This window comes from Squalius cephalus, assembly GCF_949319135.1.
Source record: "Squalius cephalus genome assembly, chromosome: 20".
In the NCBI taxonomy this organism is placed as follows: domain Eukaryota; kingdom Metazoa; phylum Chordata; class Actinopteri; order Cypriniformes; family Leuciscidae; genus Squalius; species Squalius cephalus.
The window spans coordinates 6297467-6318134 of NC_137141.1; the positions used below are offsets into that span (position 1 = coordinate 6297467).

The window sequence follows — 20668 nt, forward strand, 5'->3', positions numbered from 1 at the left end:
TCCGTCTCTACGGTTAGAATCCTGCGTCCATAGCAACGCTCTGTTTTTCATGGCAACGGTGTGTTATACTTCGCAGCGGTCTATTATCAAGAAATAACACACCGCATTCTACATTGGAATTCAACCAAGCCATGTAATAAATGTGAATAAAATACTAAATTAAATCTGTTCATCATATAAAGCGAGATTTTCTTAAAAAAATTGGACTTAACCGCTCAATTCAAATGGATTAGTTTTACGATCTCTTTATGAACTTTTTGAAGCATTAAAAGTGGTAGTTAACAATGCTCTCCCTAAAGAACAGCTGTGGCTTAAAAATTGTAGTCAAGTAATAGGATATTACGATAACCTTTACATGGAACAACCTTTGTTATGCTCATTAAATTCAAAAACCCTAAAACAAAAACCTAAAAAAAAAAAAAAAAAAAAAAAAAAATATTGTAACTTCACAGCTATTGGCTAATAAATACAATACTGGTATGCGCTGTGTATGTGTGAGCAGTGTGTGTCTCTTCGAGCAGTGCTGCTAATGAAGCCTCGTGCCCTTGCAGTGTGATGTTTGGCATGCTCAGTCAGCGGTTGCCATGAGTGGGCCGGCTATGCCTGCAGAGGGGAACGCTGGCCCGATCCTGGGGGTATTCTTTAATAAGCCTCTGTAATTAGCCACTCTGAGTGCCTATTGATCGCTGTTGGCTGAGAAGTGTGGATCTGTGATCAGCCAGACGTGGGCAGGATTAGGCTGTGAGGAGCGGAGTATCTGAGAGTGTTCTTAAGACATGTCTCCTTAATAGTGCTTTTAAAGGATTTAGCCACTCTCTGTAGACTGGCATTAGGCTGCACGATAGAGCTCTCCAAATGCATGCTGTTGTTTACTGCTGATTTTTAGCGTTAAGTGCAGATGAGTCAGAAAGAAGATATAATTCAGTTTTCAAGTCACTATTTTACTTGGTGTATAATTATGTATGAAACTTTAACTCTTTCCCCGCCATTGACGTAAATTTACGTCATTTATGAGACAACGCTTCCCCGCCATTGACGGAATTTTCCAGATTTCCATGTTTTCACTGTTACACGGAAGGGGGCGCTATTACGCATCTTCTAAAAGAGTACTGAATCTCCTGATCAAAACACAGGGGGAAAAGAAGCAGAAACAAGAAATGCCATATGTAAGCAAATGCATATGTAAAATAACACGATCATCAACATTAAACGGCACGTAACATTAAACTTCCTAATGTTACCGAATGAAATGTCGACCCAGGACGAGCTATAGGAATGTGAAGCTTGGAAGGTGTTGATGGACTTGATCTACTCCATCTATGTTTTAATCATCGTTCTGAATCCGATCTGAATGTAATCTTTGATAAAAATGCGATTTTCTCATCTTTTTGCTCAAAATGTTTTTTTGTTTTATTAAACTTACCCACATTCAACTGTTGATAAAAAAAATATTTTTTTTTTCTATTGTTGTTGTTCAAAAGCAGAGGCTCTGTTCTTTCTTTTGACATATTGCATGTTCAGATATTCATACAACAAAATTCTGGCAGTGGCTGGCTTTACTTTTTTTTTTTAAACGCTGGCGGGGAAAGAGTTAAGGCATGAAAGTCAGATGTTGTCCTAGCAGAAGCAGAAACCCTTACCACTGCCTCGAGTCCAAATTCTTCAGCTCTCTCAAGAGCTTGGAGTTCTTCTTTAGAAGATGAAAGCTCTTTCTATATAGAGAAAATAAAATGGAACATCATAAAACTTTTCAAAAGATAAATGGTGAGACAAAAGAAAATCTAATTATTATTTTTAATGTTAAAATGTTTCCTCCAATCCCACTGCAACCAATGTTCAGGCCAACTAGAAGTACTGCATGCATTTAAAATATATTTAGACACCATGTATTCCATCATATTCACACATTATTTTGTGACATGCTCATATAGTTTGAGATGCAAAAAGGTAATACAAAAAAAAAAAAAAAGAAAATTCTTTAGTCATTTACTCATAATTCCACATCCATATTAAGAAGTATAGAGGAATATCTAAGCAGCTCTTTTCCATTCAAAAAGAACAAAATGGCACCATAAAAGTAGATTTTTAACCGTTGTTCGAATAGTATATTAAGCATATGATCAATCATAAATTAACACATTTTAATGTGAATAATGTGAAAAAAAAAAAAAAAACTCTGGAGAGGAAAGATAGATCATAGTGTTGCAATTGTATGACTTGTGTCTGTTCTGTCCGTTACTGTTACTTAAATATTATACTGTTCAAATGTTTGGGGTCAGTAAGATCTTTTTGAATGCACATTAGATTCTGGTCGATCCACCGATTAATATTTACAACACAGTGTGTATTCGTAAAACATGGGTCTAAACGTGTTAAACATGCAAACATGCAGCCTGAAAAGTGAAGCCAAAGCATTTCGATCGCCCCCCGGTGGCTCGCTGCAGTATAGGTCATAAACCCCACCCTCTCCATGTAATCGAATGGGACGCAAGCCAAACTACAAAAATCCAATCATACTTCAAATAACTTTTTTTCCAAAGATTGTTTCTGTCATTTTAGGTAGTTCTTTTGTTTAAGTGTTTTTCATTTTTCCAATAAGTTTGGGTTTACCGATAGTTATTTGATGCTATAAAAACTATATGTAACGTATAGTATATTACAACGTATATGTAACATATATGCAATATGTAACGTTATGATTGACAGCTGTGCTTGCGATTGTGGGCATGAATTTGATCCTGGGGCTCCACCTCAGGATCACTACATCATAGACTTGGGCTCTGAATGACGTAATCGGCAACTACCATTTCTGGGTTATACTGGTGGAAGGAAATGGAGACGCGGATTCCATTTAACAGTCTATGATAAACACCATAAAATAAACATTGTCATAATTAATTAACAATAGATCATAAGCAATCATTTGGCATAAATGTGCGGAATTCAATGATTGTGAACTACTCTGAAACCGTGAACCTGTAGAACGTGCAATAGCGCCCCATTTTTACTTTGAAACGTGCAGCTCTCACATTTATTTCATTAAATCATCGTCTTTTAAGGTTTCAATCAACACATTAAGGCCTGGTTTCACAGACAGGGCTTAGAAAATCTGCCTTAGGAAAAAAAAAAAAACATTAATGGTCTTGAGACAAAAAAAATTGCACTGACATTTTTTTTTTAGATATGCCAGTGCAAAGTTGCATTCAGATAAAACAGCTAAAACATGACTTGTAGTCTAGGTCTAGGCTTAAGCCTTGTCAGTGAAACCCGTGGTAAGTCGCATAATGATTCCTGTTTTTCTGTACCCAAATTTAAGAGCTCTTGCAATTAAAATGAAGAGAACTCTTATACCATTTAACATATTTAAGACTTTTTATGCTCTTGAATTTGATGAAAGTAAATGTAAGACTTTTTTTTAAGGACCAACAGGAACCCTGTCTGACTCCTAAGCGAAGAACGAAAAAGAACTTCACTTGAGTATATTAGGCCTTAAGAATCAATGTCCAATGATGTGGGAAAGAGCAGCTTTACAAGTGGGTGAATAAATGACTTTTGATCGAATTTTGTACCTGCGATCCCATGAGTTCATGCCGAGGTCGTTGAGGAGAAGTCTGCAGAGGTAAAAGGGTGATTTGGGCTCCTGATGTGTGGGCTCTCTCTGTGTCTCTGCTCGGATGCTGGGGTCTTCGCTCTGTCTCCGCATCAGCTCCTCATCCTCTTGCTTCGCCTGTCTGTGGATGGCATCCATGATGAGCTCTTCCATCTCAGGGTTCATGCCCATGGGTGGAGCCGGTGGTTGTGTGAGCCTCAGCTGGGGCTGCGGGAGGCACTCGGGGCTGCTGTGGCCGAGATCTTCCAGTAGCTGGTCCAACACATCCACACCATCCTCCATTTCCGACTCAGAGGAGCATTTACTGGAGCGGACGGAGCTCTGCTTTTCAGAGAGACCGGTGTCATGAGACAGCTGATCTCTACTGCCACTGGAGCTCAAGCCAGATCCGTCCAAAGTGCAGAAGAGAACACCGCCGTCCCACGAGTACTTTCCCGAGATGTCCCTGACAATGACGCGGACCTCAGAGGAATGATCCCTTGGGTTGGCACTTACAGTGCTGGAATTATCAGAGGGGATCTGAAGGTACGAGACTAGTGTGCTGTCATTGAAGACGAAGAGCTGTAGATTGGGGCTTTTGAAGACTTCAGAGGAGAGTTCGGAAGACTCTATGTAGGGGTTGTCGTGGTTCTCACTGACCAGGCTGTTTAAAAGAGCAGGGCCGCCGCTGAGAGGATGGTGTCCCAAATGATTGACCAGGTGTGACATTACCATCCGAGCAGTCAGAGGAATCAGCTCCATGCTTCTCCTTTTCTTTTCTGGGATGTCAAACAACTTTAGTTTAGTAAATTAGAAAAAATATGACTTAGGTATACACTAAGGGTAAGTTCACCCAACAATGTAAATGGTGTCATCAATTTATTTTATTTATTTAAAAAGGGATACTTAAAGGTATAGCGGAGGATTTTCTTTTTCCGGGTGGATCATCAAGACTATTGGTCCTCCTAAGTGTCAATCATTCTGGTGATATGTTTACGTAAGGCCGTCGTACGTGCTCGTGCACACGATTCACACGATGGCGTGTGCTCAAAACACAGGTTGGGCTTCCCACTGATGCCTCAGTCGCGAAGTTTCTACTTGACAGGTAAAGTTTGGCATGCTATTTGGAGAAATCCATTTAAAATCACTGCTAGTAAAAGTTAATGTAAGCTATGATTAGCTCGTGCACACGTTTAATAGGCGTTCCCTCTCGGGAGCAGGTAGAACATGAGCATGTTGCGCATGTGCATTTTTTCAAAAAGTGGAGAGGGCGGTTCTTTTCTAAAATTCGGGAAAATCCTCCACTATACCTTTAACATAAATACATTTTCAAATAAATGTTTATGTACCCGAGTTAGTCAAAAGGCTAATTCTCATCAGCACCCATTTTTGCCAGAAAAGAAAAAAGGGGTACAATAAAAACAACATTCAGGTAAAAATTCAAGTCTTCTGAAGAGACAAGAACGCTTTATATGAAGAAAAGATTTAATTTAAGCTTTTATTCACATTTAAACATTGATCAACGCACATACATATAAAGCACATCAAATTTGCTATAAAATGAAGCTCAACCCTAATTGCTCGATATTCGAGACCAAACTTCATTGGTTCTTGTGCTTCTGTTGATCATATTTGATGCATCCATATGATCTATACATGTGTTCATCATATAAAGTGAACGTGTTTCCAGAAGACTTGGATTAAACTGCTTGATTTATATAGATTACTTTTATGATGTCTTTTGGAAAAGTCTATGTTTTTAGTGGACAGAAATCTCTCAGGTCTCATTAAAAGTATCTTCATTTGAGATTCCAAGAAAAACAAAAGTCTTAAGGGTTTGTAACAACATGAAGGTAGGTAATTAATAAATTAATTTTATTTTTTTGGGGTGAACTAACCCTTTGAATGAAAAAAAAAAAAGGTAATCCCCATTACTGTTATTTAGAAATCTGCCCATCACCCTCTTTTATTACATGGCTCTCTGGGATATGTGATTCTGATAGGTCAGTTGTGGTATTCTGTTGGTAAACTGACCATCCAGGCCAACTAGGTGGCCATTATTTGGCCATTTTGAGATCTGCCGTAATTTGGACATTTTAACCATTTTTTTATTTATTCATCGCACAGACTTTTTCATAGCACAGCCCTGATAATGTACAGTCATCACCACAAATGATCACAAATCTCTTTGTAATATCTGATTCTGATTTGATGCATTGACTGTATGGCTAACTTTTTTAGGGTCCTGGTCACCCTGTCAGAATTTATTTTGCAATAATGATTGGCTGACTGTTTTTTCCCTTACTTATCTTTATCAAAAGCTAGCTGGTATACTGGCTTTTAGCTATCATGACCAATGGAGGCAGTTTTCCCACGTTCGCACCATCTATACGGGTGTCCACATAGACACCTTTAAAATATCTATTCATTCTCCTAAAACAGACTCAAAGGGCTGCACTAATGAGCATCACACCTTTTCGTGATGAGTGAATAGGGCTCTGCAAGCACTATGAATTAAAGTCCTCTGAATGCTGAACACCTCTCAAAGTGAGAAATCTAGTGTTGTCATTAGTGGATATTAAGATTAGGATGAGAGAGAGAGGAGGGGGAAAAAACGAAGTGCTCACATTGTGACAGTGCTATCAATACCATCATCCCCATATCAAAGTGGAAAAAGCTCTTTGCAAAGACGAGCAAGTTGCATTAGGGATGCACAGAGCTTTGAAGTGAACTAATCAATATGAGCTAGGTACTGGGATATTGCTTATGAGTTGCTCTTTGGCTGAGGTTGTTTGTTTTTTCGTACGCAGAGATATAAAAGGCATGTCAATGGATGGAGATGTTAGTGTTGCAGAAGCCAGCAGTCTTTTTCTTCCTCTACTCTGTTGATATAAATGTACTGTCACAAAAGGCATCCCTGTTGGAAGAGTAAAAATCCCCCCCCCCCACAGCCCAACCAAAAACAGATGACATTTGATGACATGCCAAGGTAGAGAACACACAAGAAATATTGCCTAATGGATAAAGCAAGGTCGGAGGAGAAAAAAAAAAAGAGATTTCTTTAATAATTGGCATAAATGGGCTTGCTTTGAGTGGATGAGGGAACTAATGCACACCTCTTTAAAATTCTATTTCGTTTTACATTGTGCTACATTTGCTCTAATATGATTCACGAGAGCTCAGTATAAACTCAAAGGACAAATTAAAAACATCCCTTTTTGTACTTTCTTTGCTTTTTCAAGGGAGATGCAGCGGTTTCACAATTTATACAGGAAAAGTTGACATCATAAATTTTGTAAATTCGCCTTTACATTACGGACATTACAAATTGATTTGTGTTTATTTGTAGCAAAAAATTGTTAAATATGATGTAACAAAATAAAAAATAAAGAAAATATGGTTGATCTCACAAAAATATTTTTTGCCGACCATTAGTAATAAATGAAGTATAACAAATACTACTATGGTGTATAGATAAATAATATTTGACAAATGCACTTAATTAGGAAAAGGCAAAAAAATACTGATATTTATTTTTTCTTTTGATTTTGGGGTGAGCAATGATCCAGCAGAGTTTTCATGGGATTTCCCTAAGCACGTTGTCGATAACGTGTTGTAGATAACAAAACACAATAGCAATACGATTAATTGGAAGCACAACAGGAAATCCTTACCTTCAGCAACAGTGAGGAGATTTCCAAAGTCTCCCATGACATTGTGTACGGGGGGTGGTTCAAAGCTCTTGACATTGCCTAGAGTAAGGAAGGGTTCGTAGTCTGTTGACAGATCAGCAAGGCTGAGGAGGTAGTGACTTTGTTGAGTGTGTAGGTTAGACCCTGATACACAAGTGTGCAGCACCTAAGACAGAAGAACAGTGAATTAAGCATACCAGTGATACGCTACAAAAAGTAAACAAAACTAAACTAAACTAAACTAAACTTTATTTTGACTAAACAAAATAAATAAAGTAAATAAGAAAAGTTTTGCGGGCCTAATACAGAACCCTGGGGAACACCTTCAGAAAAAAAAGTGAGATTACAAGGATTATTTATTAAATAATGAGCAGCTTTCTCGCTTGTTCTGTTGTTACAAAAGCACAATGCAATGCATAAGGTACTACTGAAATTGTTTAGATAAATCTAAACAGATCTAAGCATTTTTAAAATCTAATGAGATGTATCAAATAGAGAACTCTGTTATGATCAACAACTCAGCCATGAAGATGATCTTCTTGGCACACCACTGAGATGCATTAAAAAGAAATCTTTAATAGATTGAAACATTGTTGTTACACCCAGACGGTGTGGTTGAGTGCTGCAGGGCCACCATATGGAGATGGGACGATATTTACAATGCTAAGCCAGGAAACCCAATGAGAGGGCCTTTATGGGCTAATAATCTATTTCTCTTGTGATATGGGAGTGTATCGATGTGCAGAAACAGATGGTCATGGCTCTATTGGCTGGAGAAGATAAGACACGGTCCAGCACAGTTTATCTTAGTGCCTGAACAGGTTTGCTCTGTTTGATTTAATTAAGGCTTTATCCCTTGGCTCATTCTCAAACACCACACACTGACGCAGCGAACAATGACAATGTAAGCTACTTAAACATGATCTGATATAAATTCATGTCGTAAAAATACCTAAAAATAAAACCACAGAACTTTGATTTGCCACATAATCACCACCATAGAGCTATTAGTGCCATCTGGTTCAACTGGAAACTGCTGATATATCAGAGATACAGGTCATCCAAAGGTGTGATGGATGATCTCTCAATGTTTATCAGTAAAAGTGAAAATCAAGAATAAATCAGTAATAACTATTGGATGAGAAAAAACCTAAATTGAATAGAGCTTGATGACGACACCACTGTTTTCTGTAGAGGTGATTTATTCCGGTTGATTCCTGTTTATTACTATAAAGCTTCTTTAAAACAATCTGTATTGTAAACTCTATAAATAAAGGTGACTTGAGTTGACTAAGGTACTGTACAACCCACTGCACTTATATCCCTCACATACTGATTGCTGCGAGCTGCGATACCTCGGCCATAAACTGATTGCTTTTCCTGTTAGATAAAGTAGAAAATCAAACTGATGAAGTATAAAGCCGTCACCTAGTGACAAGAGGAGAGAGGAAGAAGATAAATTGAGGAAAATTTAGCACCCAAAGTATTAAATGGCATTCGCTGGTTCTGAGGATTCAGTGTGATTTTCATCAGTTTATACATTTTCTAAGTGGCACTTCTCAAACTGTGCTGCATAAATGAACCAAGACTCCATAACCTTCATCAATTTATCATCAATTATTATTTGAGTAGTACTATGAGCATGAGATGCTAATCATTATTTCTCGCTCTTAATTGAGACAAGGCACTCAAAAACAAGAGTATTGATGTGTTGTCCTGGCGAGGGTTATGTACATGTGCTCATGTTAGATGCTATTCAGCTCTGACAAATGGGAGATTAAAGTAATCCCACCGAGCATATAATAACTAGCAGAAAATGATTAACAGTCAAACGAGAGCAGAGGAAAACAAAGGACATTTATTCTTCCCCTTTCCCCTTTGCAGCAGGTGCATTTTCTCTCATATGATGATGAACTGAATTCTTGAGTTTGGCATTCATTGGTGAGCTTATCAATCCAACAATGGGGCATTTAAATAATTCGGCCATTTTTTTCTGGGAGCATGACATCTGCACAAAGGTCCATGTCTGTCTGCATCTGCACAACAGCCCGGGACTAATATCTCATTTATTCTGTGCCCCTCAATGCCCTCTCATTAGCGTCTGATGACTAAATATGAGCTGCGAGGGGACGAATGCATTTATAATAGAACATAATGCGCACACACACACACTGGAAGATTTCTGCTTTAATTTCAAGTAACAAACTAGAGTAACAGTCACTCTACGGCTGTACGATTAATCGAAATAAAACGAAATTGCAATATGGCTTAGTGCGATTATCAAATCGCAAAGGCTGTGATTTAATTAAATATATGTGCTGTGTGTTTCAGCACAAGCATGGCACTGTGTTTTTACACATGAGCAGCTCATGATCTGTCAGTGTGATGTTCACAGTAAGTGCCCACCCGAACTCCATCTCTGCATCTGCTCTGGGTTTGGGTCACCGTAACGTGCCTTTGTGAACACAACGTGTGCCAACCATCTTCCCATACATGTAATGAGAAGCGTTCATCAACAAAAGACAAACGTTAGGTGCTCATGCGGTTTTGTGTCAAATGTAATGTTTGAAAATGAAGAAATTTAGGGTGTGTTCACACTTAGTAGTTTGGTTATTTTAGTCCGGACCAAAAAATCAATTTATACATTTTGTCCTGGTTTGCTTGGTGTTCACATTGAACCTAAGAACCTAAAGGTTTATATATAAAAAAAAATAAAAAAAAAATAAAAAAAAAAGGTTTTTATGATGTTTATTTATTAGGGGTGTAACGATACCCTCATGTCAAGATTCGATACATCACGATACTGAACTCACGATACAATATTATTACAATACTCAAAGACGGTTAATAAAAAATTTACTGTTGATTAAAATGCTAAATTTGGTATTACATTGTGGGTGTAAATGATGAATAGTCTTGGACTTGGTGCTGGAAACCCAATGCACAAGACATTAGAGACACCAGAACAATATTCATGATTCTGAAGCTGAAAATACAGAATTATTTTAGACGAATATGTTTGCACTCCTTCACTGACTAGATATACAGTATTTAAAATAACGTAGGACACTTTTTACTGGTAACATAAGACATTTGGCATTATAAGGACCCACAAATATTCCCCCATTGCATTATTATACATTATTCAAATGAATCAGAGCAATCACTCCATAGTTTGTCTTAATTGAACCAAACCTGCCAAATGTGAACACAAGAATGAAGAATGTTAACTATAAAGTCAACTATAACGATAAATATATTTGAGTCCACACCAACGAACTGGTCTGTTTATTCTAAGCTTGCGCGCTACAGTTTCAAAGTGTGTACAACGTCATTGAACATGCTATGTTTTAAGTGAAGCTAGTTTAATCAATCTAATAATCTAACAGTGAATTTAGCTGATGTAGTCAATAAAGTGGAATAAAAACACCACCTAGTCTTTTTCACTGCAACTTCAAAGGAAGCAATGTTGTCGAAACGAGCGCTGGTTACCTGAGGTAATACTTCTCACCATTTATTCAGAGGGTATGAACGATTGTTTTCCATATCCATTTTCTTTATAAGGGGCTTGACTTTTCAAACTGGTGGATTTTTCTGGACCTCGGCGATTAACTTCTCCACAATGTCGTCTGCCATTTTAAATGCGCAAGCCATTATCATTAGCAAACCTAGATTTTTTTTTAAATCGTGATTTTTATCAACAACAACAAAAAAATCGTAATAAGATTTTTTCCCTAAATTGTGCATCCCTATTTCCTTAATAAAAGTCCCCGAGGCCTGTACCCACCCTGTAAATGTAGTCGAGTAGAGGGGCTTTCTGTGAGGTGGGGTCATCCAGCACAGGCATAGTGATGGGCTCCAGGAGGATGGAGAGGGGTACGGCCATGCACCAGTCCAGCAGGCACAGCAGTAGAGACACCATTAACTAGAGCACACGAGAACGCATTCATTTAGCACACTCATGACACCACTACAAAATAATCAATAAACCTGCCAAAGACAAGCTGTTAAGAAGGATGGAACAACAAGCACAGAGACAGAATAACCGGGAGCTGCTCATTCTGAATTCCCATGTCCAACACTGCTTACACACACAGAGATCTGAATAAAGACTCTCAGTTCTGCTTTGCTTACCTTTTTATCTGCCTCAACTGTTGAGTGTTCAGCACTGGGCAGAAGAAATGCTATGGTTGCTACAAAAATCTACAACAGAGAAAAAGCAGAGATTAATCAGGCGTCACATGCACAATACCACAACAGATGCATCATGCTGATGAAGATGCTTCATACCTCTATAATTCTTTTGGGAAGGGACGGCTCCAGCCTCTGTAAGTGCTGCCAGTGAGAAATCAGTAGCTGAAAGATGTCACAGGCCACATTTGCCACCACCTTATTTCCAAACTAAAAGACAAAATCACATTCACGCTCACGTTACGGTCTAGATGAGAATTAGAAAAAAAAAATGATAATAGAAATTACTGTTTTTCACGAAATGAACATGACCAGGAAGAAATATATTTATTAATTATTACTTATATGCAGAATTTGATATAAAGTATAAAGCTAAGTAGATGAGGCTTTACCTCTTAACATTCTATTTAATCAAAGAAAAGAAACATTTCATTTGACTGATTCTTTCAAGCTATGGCTCACTAAAACCACCTGTTCTCAGATTATAACTTATAGTTCATATACGTTGTTGATTAAATATATATATATATATATATATATATATATATATATATATATATATATATATATATATATATATATATATATATATATATGCAACTTAAGAAACTCTTTTTACAAGGTTTTACAGCCTAACACAATTAGGTATTAATAATATTATATGTGATAAATCAGACGGTAAGAGATGACGCTGAAAATTTATATATGGCATAATACATCATCATGATTAAAACACATGCCATTATTTGTGTCATTTCTATTTTTATGTTTGTTTTTGCTGTTTATCACCATGTTATTCTAGAGAAACACATCTCTGGGAGGATTCCAGGTTAATGGATTCTGTCTGTTGCTCTACCCACAATTCTCTCTTGCTCTGGGCTTCAGTCATGTGGAATCTGAGGTGAGAGAGTGAGTGTTTGCTCAGAGTAATAGAAGAGAAGAAGCCGCACATAAACTCCCAACAGCTCGGCACATGCTTTTAGAGATGGAAACCCTGTTCCTTTCCCAAAGCTTTCTTCTGGCCTGACCTGCCGCGTGTCAACATGAACTGGACGTAATTACGGCGGCATGAGGAAGGGAACGTGAGCACTCAATTTGGAAGGTATCGTTTTAAACGTGGTTTCAAATGACAATAACTATGATTCAAAAAGTCTTTCCAACTATGCTTCAATTTAATAATGCAGTATTTGATATTATTTGGATTTTTATATAATCCATAGATTTATGATAACCTTACGTTATGTTATATTGAAGTAATTTTCCACAATAATTTTAATTAATTAAAAAATTAATTAAATTATATTATCCTTTTTGTTTTCTTCCTGGTTTCTGTCTCTTGTCACAACAGCTTTTCTACAAAGGAAGAAGAACATGAAGTTTTCAATATATAAAAACCATGCAATTAAAACAAAATCCTTAATGCCTAAATAATTTATATGCAAATACTGAAACATGAAAGTGTGTCATTAACGTAACGTCAGACAGTTAGATGATCTTGGGGTCTGGTAGGTGGAAATTTCCATTCAAACTATTTAACCTGATTTCGCTTCTCTGTTAGCGATCAGATCGGGACAATTTTATTCCAATGATCCAGTAAGCAAATTCAATCAGTCAAAAACAGCGCTAATGTAAAGAAAAGCAGGCTGATTACATCATAGATGGCAGTTATTGCGTTTTCAGTGAATTATCCATTCCAGTGTGTTTAGCTTCAAAACACGAGCTCTGTCATATTCTGTGATGTTTCTGAAGATCGCGAGTCCTCAGGCATCCACCGCTGTATGGGCAGATGATACGCAAACTACATTTCTTGGCTGCATAAAGCAAACAAGCATCTCGCTTGAGGATGAGGATTGCATGACGAATGTGGTGTCGTACACTAGGCACATGTGAGTCTATTATATTGATGCATAAACAAAGTGTATGTGCACTCTCTGCACAATTATACATTATGTATTTGTGCACAGACACATTTCATTACAGTTGGTGCCACAAACATTCATGATAATGTTTTCATTTGTCATGTGTATGTTGGTGTGTTTAGTAATTCTACACATAATATAAACTATGAATTCTGAAATGTTTTTTTTTTATGTCATAAGTGTCACAAAAGGGTGCGATTAAAAACGGTAATCTATAAACACTAACACACACACATTATATATATATATATATATATATACACTCACCTAAAGGATTATTAGGAACACCATAATAATTTCGCCTTCAGAACTGCCTTAATTCTACGTGGCATTGATTCAACAAGGTGCTGAAAGCATTCTTTAGAAATATTGGCCCATATTGATAGGATAGCATCTTGCAGTTGATGGAGATTTGTGGGATGCACATCCAGGGCACGAAGCTCCCGTTCCACCACATCCCAAAGATGCTCTATTGGGTTGAGATCTGGTGACTGTGGGGGCCATTTTAGTAAAGTGAACTCATTGTCATGTTCAAGAAACCAATTTGAAATGATTCGAGCTTTGTGACATGGTGCATTATCCTGCTGGAAGTAGCCATCAGAGGATGGGTACATGGTGGTCATAAAGGGATGGACATGGTCAGAAACAATGCTCAGGTAGGCCGTGGCATTTAAACGATGCCCAATTGGCACTAAGGGACCTAAAATGTGCCAAGAAAACATCCCCCACACCATTACACCACCACCACCAGCCTGCACAGTGGTAACAAGGCATGATGGATCCATGTTCTCATTCTGTTTATGCCAAATTCTGACTCTACCATCTGAATGTCTCAACAGAAATCGAGACTCATCAGACCAGGCAACATTTGTCCAGTCTTCAACTGTCCAATTTTGGTGAGCTTGTGCAAATTGTAGCCTCTTTTTCCTATTTGTAGTGGAGATGAGTGGTACCCGGTGGGGTCTTCTGCTGTTGTAGCCCATCCGCCTCAAGGTTGTGCGTGTTGTGGCTTCACAAATGCTTTGCTGCATACCTCGGTTGTAACGAGTGGTTATTTCAGTAAAAGTTGCTCTTCTATCAGCTTGAATCAGTCGGCCCATTCTCCTCTGACCTCTAGCATCAACAAGGCATTTCCGCCCACAGGACTGCCGCATACTGGATGTTTTTCCCTTTTCACACCATTCTTTGTAAACCCTAGAAATGGTTGTGCGTGAAAATCCCAGTAACTGAGCAGATTGTGAAATACTCAGACCGGCCCATCTGGCACCAACAACCATGCCACGCTCAAAATTGCTTAAATCACCTTTCTTTCCCATTCTGACATTCAGTTTGGAGTTCAGGAGATTGTCTTGACCAGGACCACACCCCTAAATGCATTGAAGCAACTGCCATGTGACTGGTTGATTAGATAATTGCATTAATGAGAAATTGAACAGGTGTTCCTAATAATCCTTTAGGTGAGTGTAGATATATATATATACTTTATGAGGTACATCTTGCTAGTACTGGTTTGGACCCCCTTTGCCTTCAAAACTGCCTTGTTTCTTTATGGCATAGATTCAACAAGGTGCTGTAAATATTCCTTAGAGATTTTGGTCCAAAATCATTGACATGATATCACGCAGTTGATGCATATTTGTCGGCTGCACATCCATGATGCAAATCTCTTGTTCCAGCACATCCCAAAGCTACTCTATTGGATTGAGATCTGGTGACTGTCAAGGCCATTTGAGTTTAGTGAACATCATAGTGAACATTGTCATGTTCAAGAAACCAGTTTGAGGTGATATGAGCTTTGTTATCCTGCTGGACGTAGCCATTAGAAGATAAGTACACTGTGTTCATAAAGGGATGGACATGGTCATTCTGACCCTACCATCTGAATATCGCAGCAGAAATCGAGACTCATCAGACCAGGCAACGTTTTTCCAATCTTCTATTGTCCAGTTTTGGTGAGCAAACTGTAGCCTCGGTTTTCAGTTCTCAGCTGACAGGAGTGTCACTTGTGTGTCTTCTTCTGCTGTAGCTCTTCTTCTGCTTCAAGTCTTGACGTGTTGTGTGTTCAGAGATGCTCTTCTGCAGACCTCGGTTGTAACGAGTGGTTGTTTGAGTTATTGTTGCCTTTCTATCAGCTCTGACCAGTCTGGTCATTCTCTGAACTTTGGCATCAACAAGGCATTTTCTCCCACAGACATGACCCTCACTGGATATTTACTCTTTTAGGACCATTCTCTGTAAACCCTAGCGATGGTTGTGCATGAAAATCCCAGTAGATCAGCATTTTCTTAACTATATTTAGACCAGCCCATCTAGCACTAACAGCCATGCCACGTTCAAAGTCACTTAAATCACCTTTCTTCCCCATTCTGATGCTCATCATGTCTACATGACTAAGGGTGTTTTTAGTAAGTTTTTATTTGTACAGATGACAACATTATCAAAACGATCCCCGTTCACATGGATCCGCAAAAACAACTAATAAGGCTAGATTATGCATGCCAGAGAAGTAGTTGGCGATGTCACTTTGTAAAGAAAGACTACATGCACATACGCATTCTTTTACTACAGTGCACTCGAGCCAAACGCACATGCCTATAGACACAAATTACATAATCAATAATTTTTCTTTTTCTTTTTCAGATTTTCATTTTAAGGATGTTAATCTTGACAATACTGTTTTATTACTTTGTCTTCTGAGTAAATGTCATCTTCACAAAGCCAGAAACATTCACTGTAATCCCAATTTTATAATGTTCTCCTCTCGAAATAAAGTCCCTTTTTACTTCCTTTAAGAAAATTTCAAAACCTTTGAACACAAAAGGTTCAAAAACATGTATTATCCTTGAGTCTGTTCTAAGGAACCTTACATTTTTTCATGATGACATAATGATTTGTGTAATTCTTATAACCACTTGTTATGACCCTTATTTCTTACTGTTAATATCTGTATCCTTTCATTTGCAAAAAAAAAAAAGCCTAGACTAAACACGTGATAGCCTACACATGTGCATGACATCAACGTTTTCACAGATTTGTGTTTTTGGTAGTTTACACAGATACGATAAGTGTGTTGTTTTCAAAAACTTGCACTTTGAAACCCATTTTCAAAAGTTTGCATTTTCAGGCCACCAGAACGCTGTTGTGTAAATGAACGGCCAAAACACTTTTAGTTGAAAATGGTGTTGTGTAAACGGCCCATTAATGCATTGAGTTGCTGCCATGTGATTGGCTGATGAGATATTTGCGTCAACGAGCAGCTGAACAGGTGTACCTAATAAAGTGGCCACAAGCTGAGATATTAGAACTGATAAGAAAAAAAAAAAAAAAACTTTATATTTTGACTGGACAAAACAAGGCTGAACGTCACAAACATCACACACACACTTTTCAGTGTGTTTTCAGAGAAGTGAGATACAGTAAATTATTAGCTTTACTTTTGTGGATGAATACAAACTTCATACAGTAGTAATAGAACTAATACGGATTAGGAGGACAGACTAAAACAACTTCAGAGTGAAGAACACATCAAACATAATCACCTTCAGCGTGACCCCCAGGACGTTGATTGCATCTTTCACCTGATGGTGTGTTTCTGTGTGTCTCAGCTCCTCACACACCCAAACCCCTAGACTGCAGATCGCTACACACCTAAAACATGGTTAAAACACTCAGATTACTGCCAGACCAACAAAGCAGCCATTCATATCATTCACAAGGTAAAACAGATCAGCATGGTTGTCATCATGCATCTATGGAAGCTTGTTTCCGCCACAGAATAAAACATAAAAGATACTTGCGACTTTTTATCTCACAATTGCACAATTTTAATCTTGCAATTCTGACTTAATTTCTCAGAATTTTGAGATATAAAGTCAGAATTGCGAGATATAAAGTCGCAATTGTGTGATATTAAGTTGCAATTGTGTGTTATAAACTCACTTATGAGAAATAAACTTGCAATTTTAACTTATTTTCTTGCAATTGCAAGTTTATATCTCACAATTCTGACTTTATAACACAATTGCAACTTAATATCACACAATTCTGAATTTATAGCTCGCAATTGCGACTTTATATCATGCATTTCCAAGATGTAAACTCGCAATTACCTTTTTTCATTTTTTTATTCTGTGGCAGAAACAAGCTTCCATATGCATGGGATTTGAATAGGATCAAAATAAAATGTCAAAAATTAGTACAAGATCACTGAACACATAAGGCTCAGTTTCCTGGATTGTATCATTATAATTATAGAGATTGGTAAGAAAGTATGTTGTTGTACCTGGCTCCTTCACATGTCTCATTACGTGCAGTCTTCAGAAGAATGTTTACAAGGTAGTCCTACAGACAGAAAGCATAACAAAGACAGTTAATGCTAATACATTCGGCAGCATAATACATCTAATAGAAGGTCCAAGGTTCAGTTTTGTGGTCATGGTTTTGGTAATGGCCTAGATAATGTTGGTAGGAATGGGTTTATATATTTGTATGCCTGATGGTTTGAGTTCATCCAAAAATGAAACGTCTGTCATAATTTACTAATCCATAATTTACATTTTTTACTCCTTTTTTGTTTTGTTTTTTCAATTTTATGAAAGTCAAGTTTAATTTGTAAAGTGCTTTTCACACATACACAATGTTTGAAAGCAAAGAAATTCCTACTGTTCATGTTTGTTACACCTTAATGCCTTATAGTCCACATTTAGCAGTTTAGGGCTGGGTGATATGATTTAGGTGAAAATATAAATCAAACCAGTTAAGCTTTGCTATATAGTATATTGTTTTATGTATGCGGGTAGAAGTTGGGTAATCAAACAATGGCTACAAAAAGTCTTTTGTACCCTTCTCCTGATTGGCAACTCTTCACGAGATCCTTTCGAAAGCTCTTTGCCTGCCTAAGATTTGACTGGGAAGACATTAAAGGGGGGGTGAAATGCTATTCCATGCATACTGAGTTTTTTACACTGTTAAAGAGTTGGATTCCCATGCTAAACATGGACAAAGTTTCAAAAATTAAGTTGTACGTTTGATGGAGTATTTCTGTGCCAAAAATACTCCTTCCGGTTTGTCACAAGTTTCGGAAAGTTTTTTTCGAGTATGGGCCTGTGTGACGTCAGATGTGGCGGAATTTCCTTATACGGGTCCTAAGGGCACTTCTCCCGGAAGGGCGCGCGCGCACCCGTAGACCAGAGCGAGAGAGCGAAAGTTGGTGTTGGTGAGTATATGAAACGGTGTCAATCGTCAGTTGGCCGGTAACATTTTTATGAATCCTATTCCTAACAATGCAATGTTGTGAGAACATGAACGTGAACAAAAGTGAATGACGTTCAGCACAGGTGATGGGGCAGTTCTGTATTGTCAGGAAAGTTTGAGCAGTACGCCCACCAAAGCGCTGTGCTCGGCTTTAGGGAAGTCATCGGCTGCGCTGCAGTCACAGGACTTAAAGAAATAAACAATGTCACCAAAGAAGTGTGTTTTTGGTTGCCAAAAACAAGACAACCCTGCACAGATTCCCAAAGAACCCAGCGTTAAGGGACCAGTGGATGGAGTTTGTTTTTCCAGAGCATCAACGGAGTTGTGCAAGTGTTCTTGTTTGTTCCCTGCATTTCGACGATGATTGTTTTATAAACAAGGCCCAGTTCGATGCCAGATTTGCAGATCGTCTAATGCTTAAGGATGGAGCAGTCCCAACGATAAAGGTTCAGTCGTGCGTTGGAACCTCGGTACAGCCTATCTTTCGTTTATAAATATAATAAAACTGAAGACTTTTTGGAGATATGAAGGATGCAATACTACTCTATAGGTACTCAAGATTAACATGAGATTGACTAAAACTGAGTGTTTCACCCCCCCTTTAAGAAAATCCTTCGGAAACAGCTGATTTCTATTCAGAGTTAATCACTTAAATAATGACTGGAGGATTATTATTACCTTTTAGTAATAATTTGAATGTGTTTGGTTAATTCCAAAAAGAGTAACATGCACCATTAAAAAGGGCGTGCACACTTATACAACTGGGGAATTATAGGCTTATTTGGGCCAGAATTACCGTTAGGTGATGTGTATCACTGCCATGATTAAATTATGTAATTGGTTTAAGATTTTGGTTGTATCGCCCACCCCTAAGTAGTTTCATTGAGAAGTCAATTGAAAGCCAACCCAAAGGATACTGTGGCAGGGAAAATATAGTGCTCCATATGTGAGAAGACATTTCAATCAATACTAACTGAAAATGGCATTGACATGAGGAAATTAAATCATAAGGCTTTAAAATTTCCGAACTGTAATTAATGGGTGAATTTATCCTTTAAATAACACTGGGGCCTTCTTTATCTGAGGATTTTTGACAGTTTCAAACCAAAATGTGTAACCAGCTGATTGGAAAGCTAATATCAACTACAAAAGCATCATTAGATGTCTACATCATTAAAAGTCTGGAGCAGAAAACAAAATAATTTCAGTTTACCTCAGACCTTGCATGCGTTCATTCACGGCAGGCTAAAGAGAAGTGTCCACTTGGAAGACGAGCAATGTGAGGGAGCAGGGCCTAAAATTTACATTTGCCAAGCGCCAAATGCAAGTAAAATCGGTGTTGGTGAGTATATGAAACGGTGTCAATCGTCAGTTGGCCGGTAACATTTTTATGAATCCTATTCCTAACAATGCAATGTTGTGAGAACATGAACGTGAACAAAAGTGAATGACGTTCAGCACAGGTGATGGGGCAGTTCTGTATTGTCAGGAAAGTTTGAGCCTTGCCAATTTAAATATTCAAGTGCAAGAAGATGGGAAAGGGAACTCAATTCGATTCGATGTGTACACACATCCGAATCTCGCGCACAGAAAGCCACGCACTCAGATAGCGCACAAACACTAGAATGAGCTCTCTTTCACGTCTTCTTGTGCTTGAACTGACAAATTCACACAAAATTATGTACAAATAATTAAATACATTTTTACTCTGCAAGTATCCTTGTAAACATATTTGGTTATGTCTTAAGTGAAGGTAAACAGTCGAGAAAGAGAAGAGATATATTGGATCCCTGCATTATGTGTTCATTATGTAATCACAAAACAAAAGAAAGAAAAAAATCTCACACTGATCTTGTCTAAAACTTTTGTAAGTTTATTAAGGATTATACTACGGGCAGTTGAATGCTTGAATCTGATAGGTTTACGAATGTTCTAAGGTGTGCAATTATTTTCAGGGAAACGCACGGATAAAGTAGTTCCAGCAGGTCTTGACCGCAATTACAGTCCCACATCACTTCACCAAA

General features: G+C 37.9%; 1 protein-coding gene across 8 annotated transcripts in view; it reads right to left on the reverse strand.

Moving 5' to 3' along the window:
• ralgapa2 (Ral GTPase activating protein catalytic subunit alpha 2) overlaps positions 1 to 20668 on the reverse strand; it is a 182610-nt gene that overhangs the window by 49178 nt on the left and 112764 nt on the right. For all 8 annotated transcript variants that reach the window (XM_079854349.1, XM_079854348.1, XM_079854347.1 and 5 more), the window contains 8 exons: positions 17674 to 17732; positions 16931 to 17039; positions 11572 to 11682; positions 11416 to 11484; positions 11069 to 11206; positions 7264 to 7447; positions 3570 to 4368; positions 1641 to 1712 (listed from right to left, as the gene is read on the reverse strand). In XM_079854349.1, the coding sequence (XP_079710475.1) occupies positions 1641 to 1712; positions 3570 to 4368; positions 7264 to 7447; positions 11069 to 11206; positions 11416 to 11484; positions 11572 to 11682; positions 16931 to 17039; positions 17674 to 17732 (1541 nt within the window). The remainder of the gene's footprint in view (positions 1 to 1640; positions 1713 to 3569; positions 4369 to 7263; positions 7448 to 11068; positions 11207 to 11415; positions 11485 to 11571; positions 11683 to 16930; positions 17040 to 17673; positions 17733 to 20668) is intronic.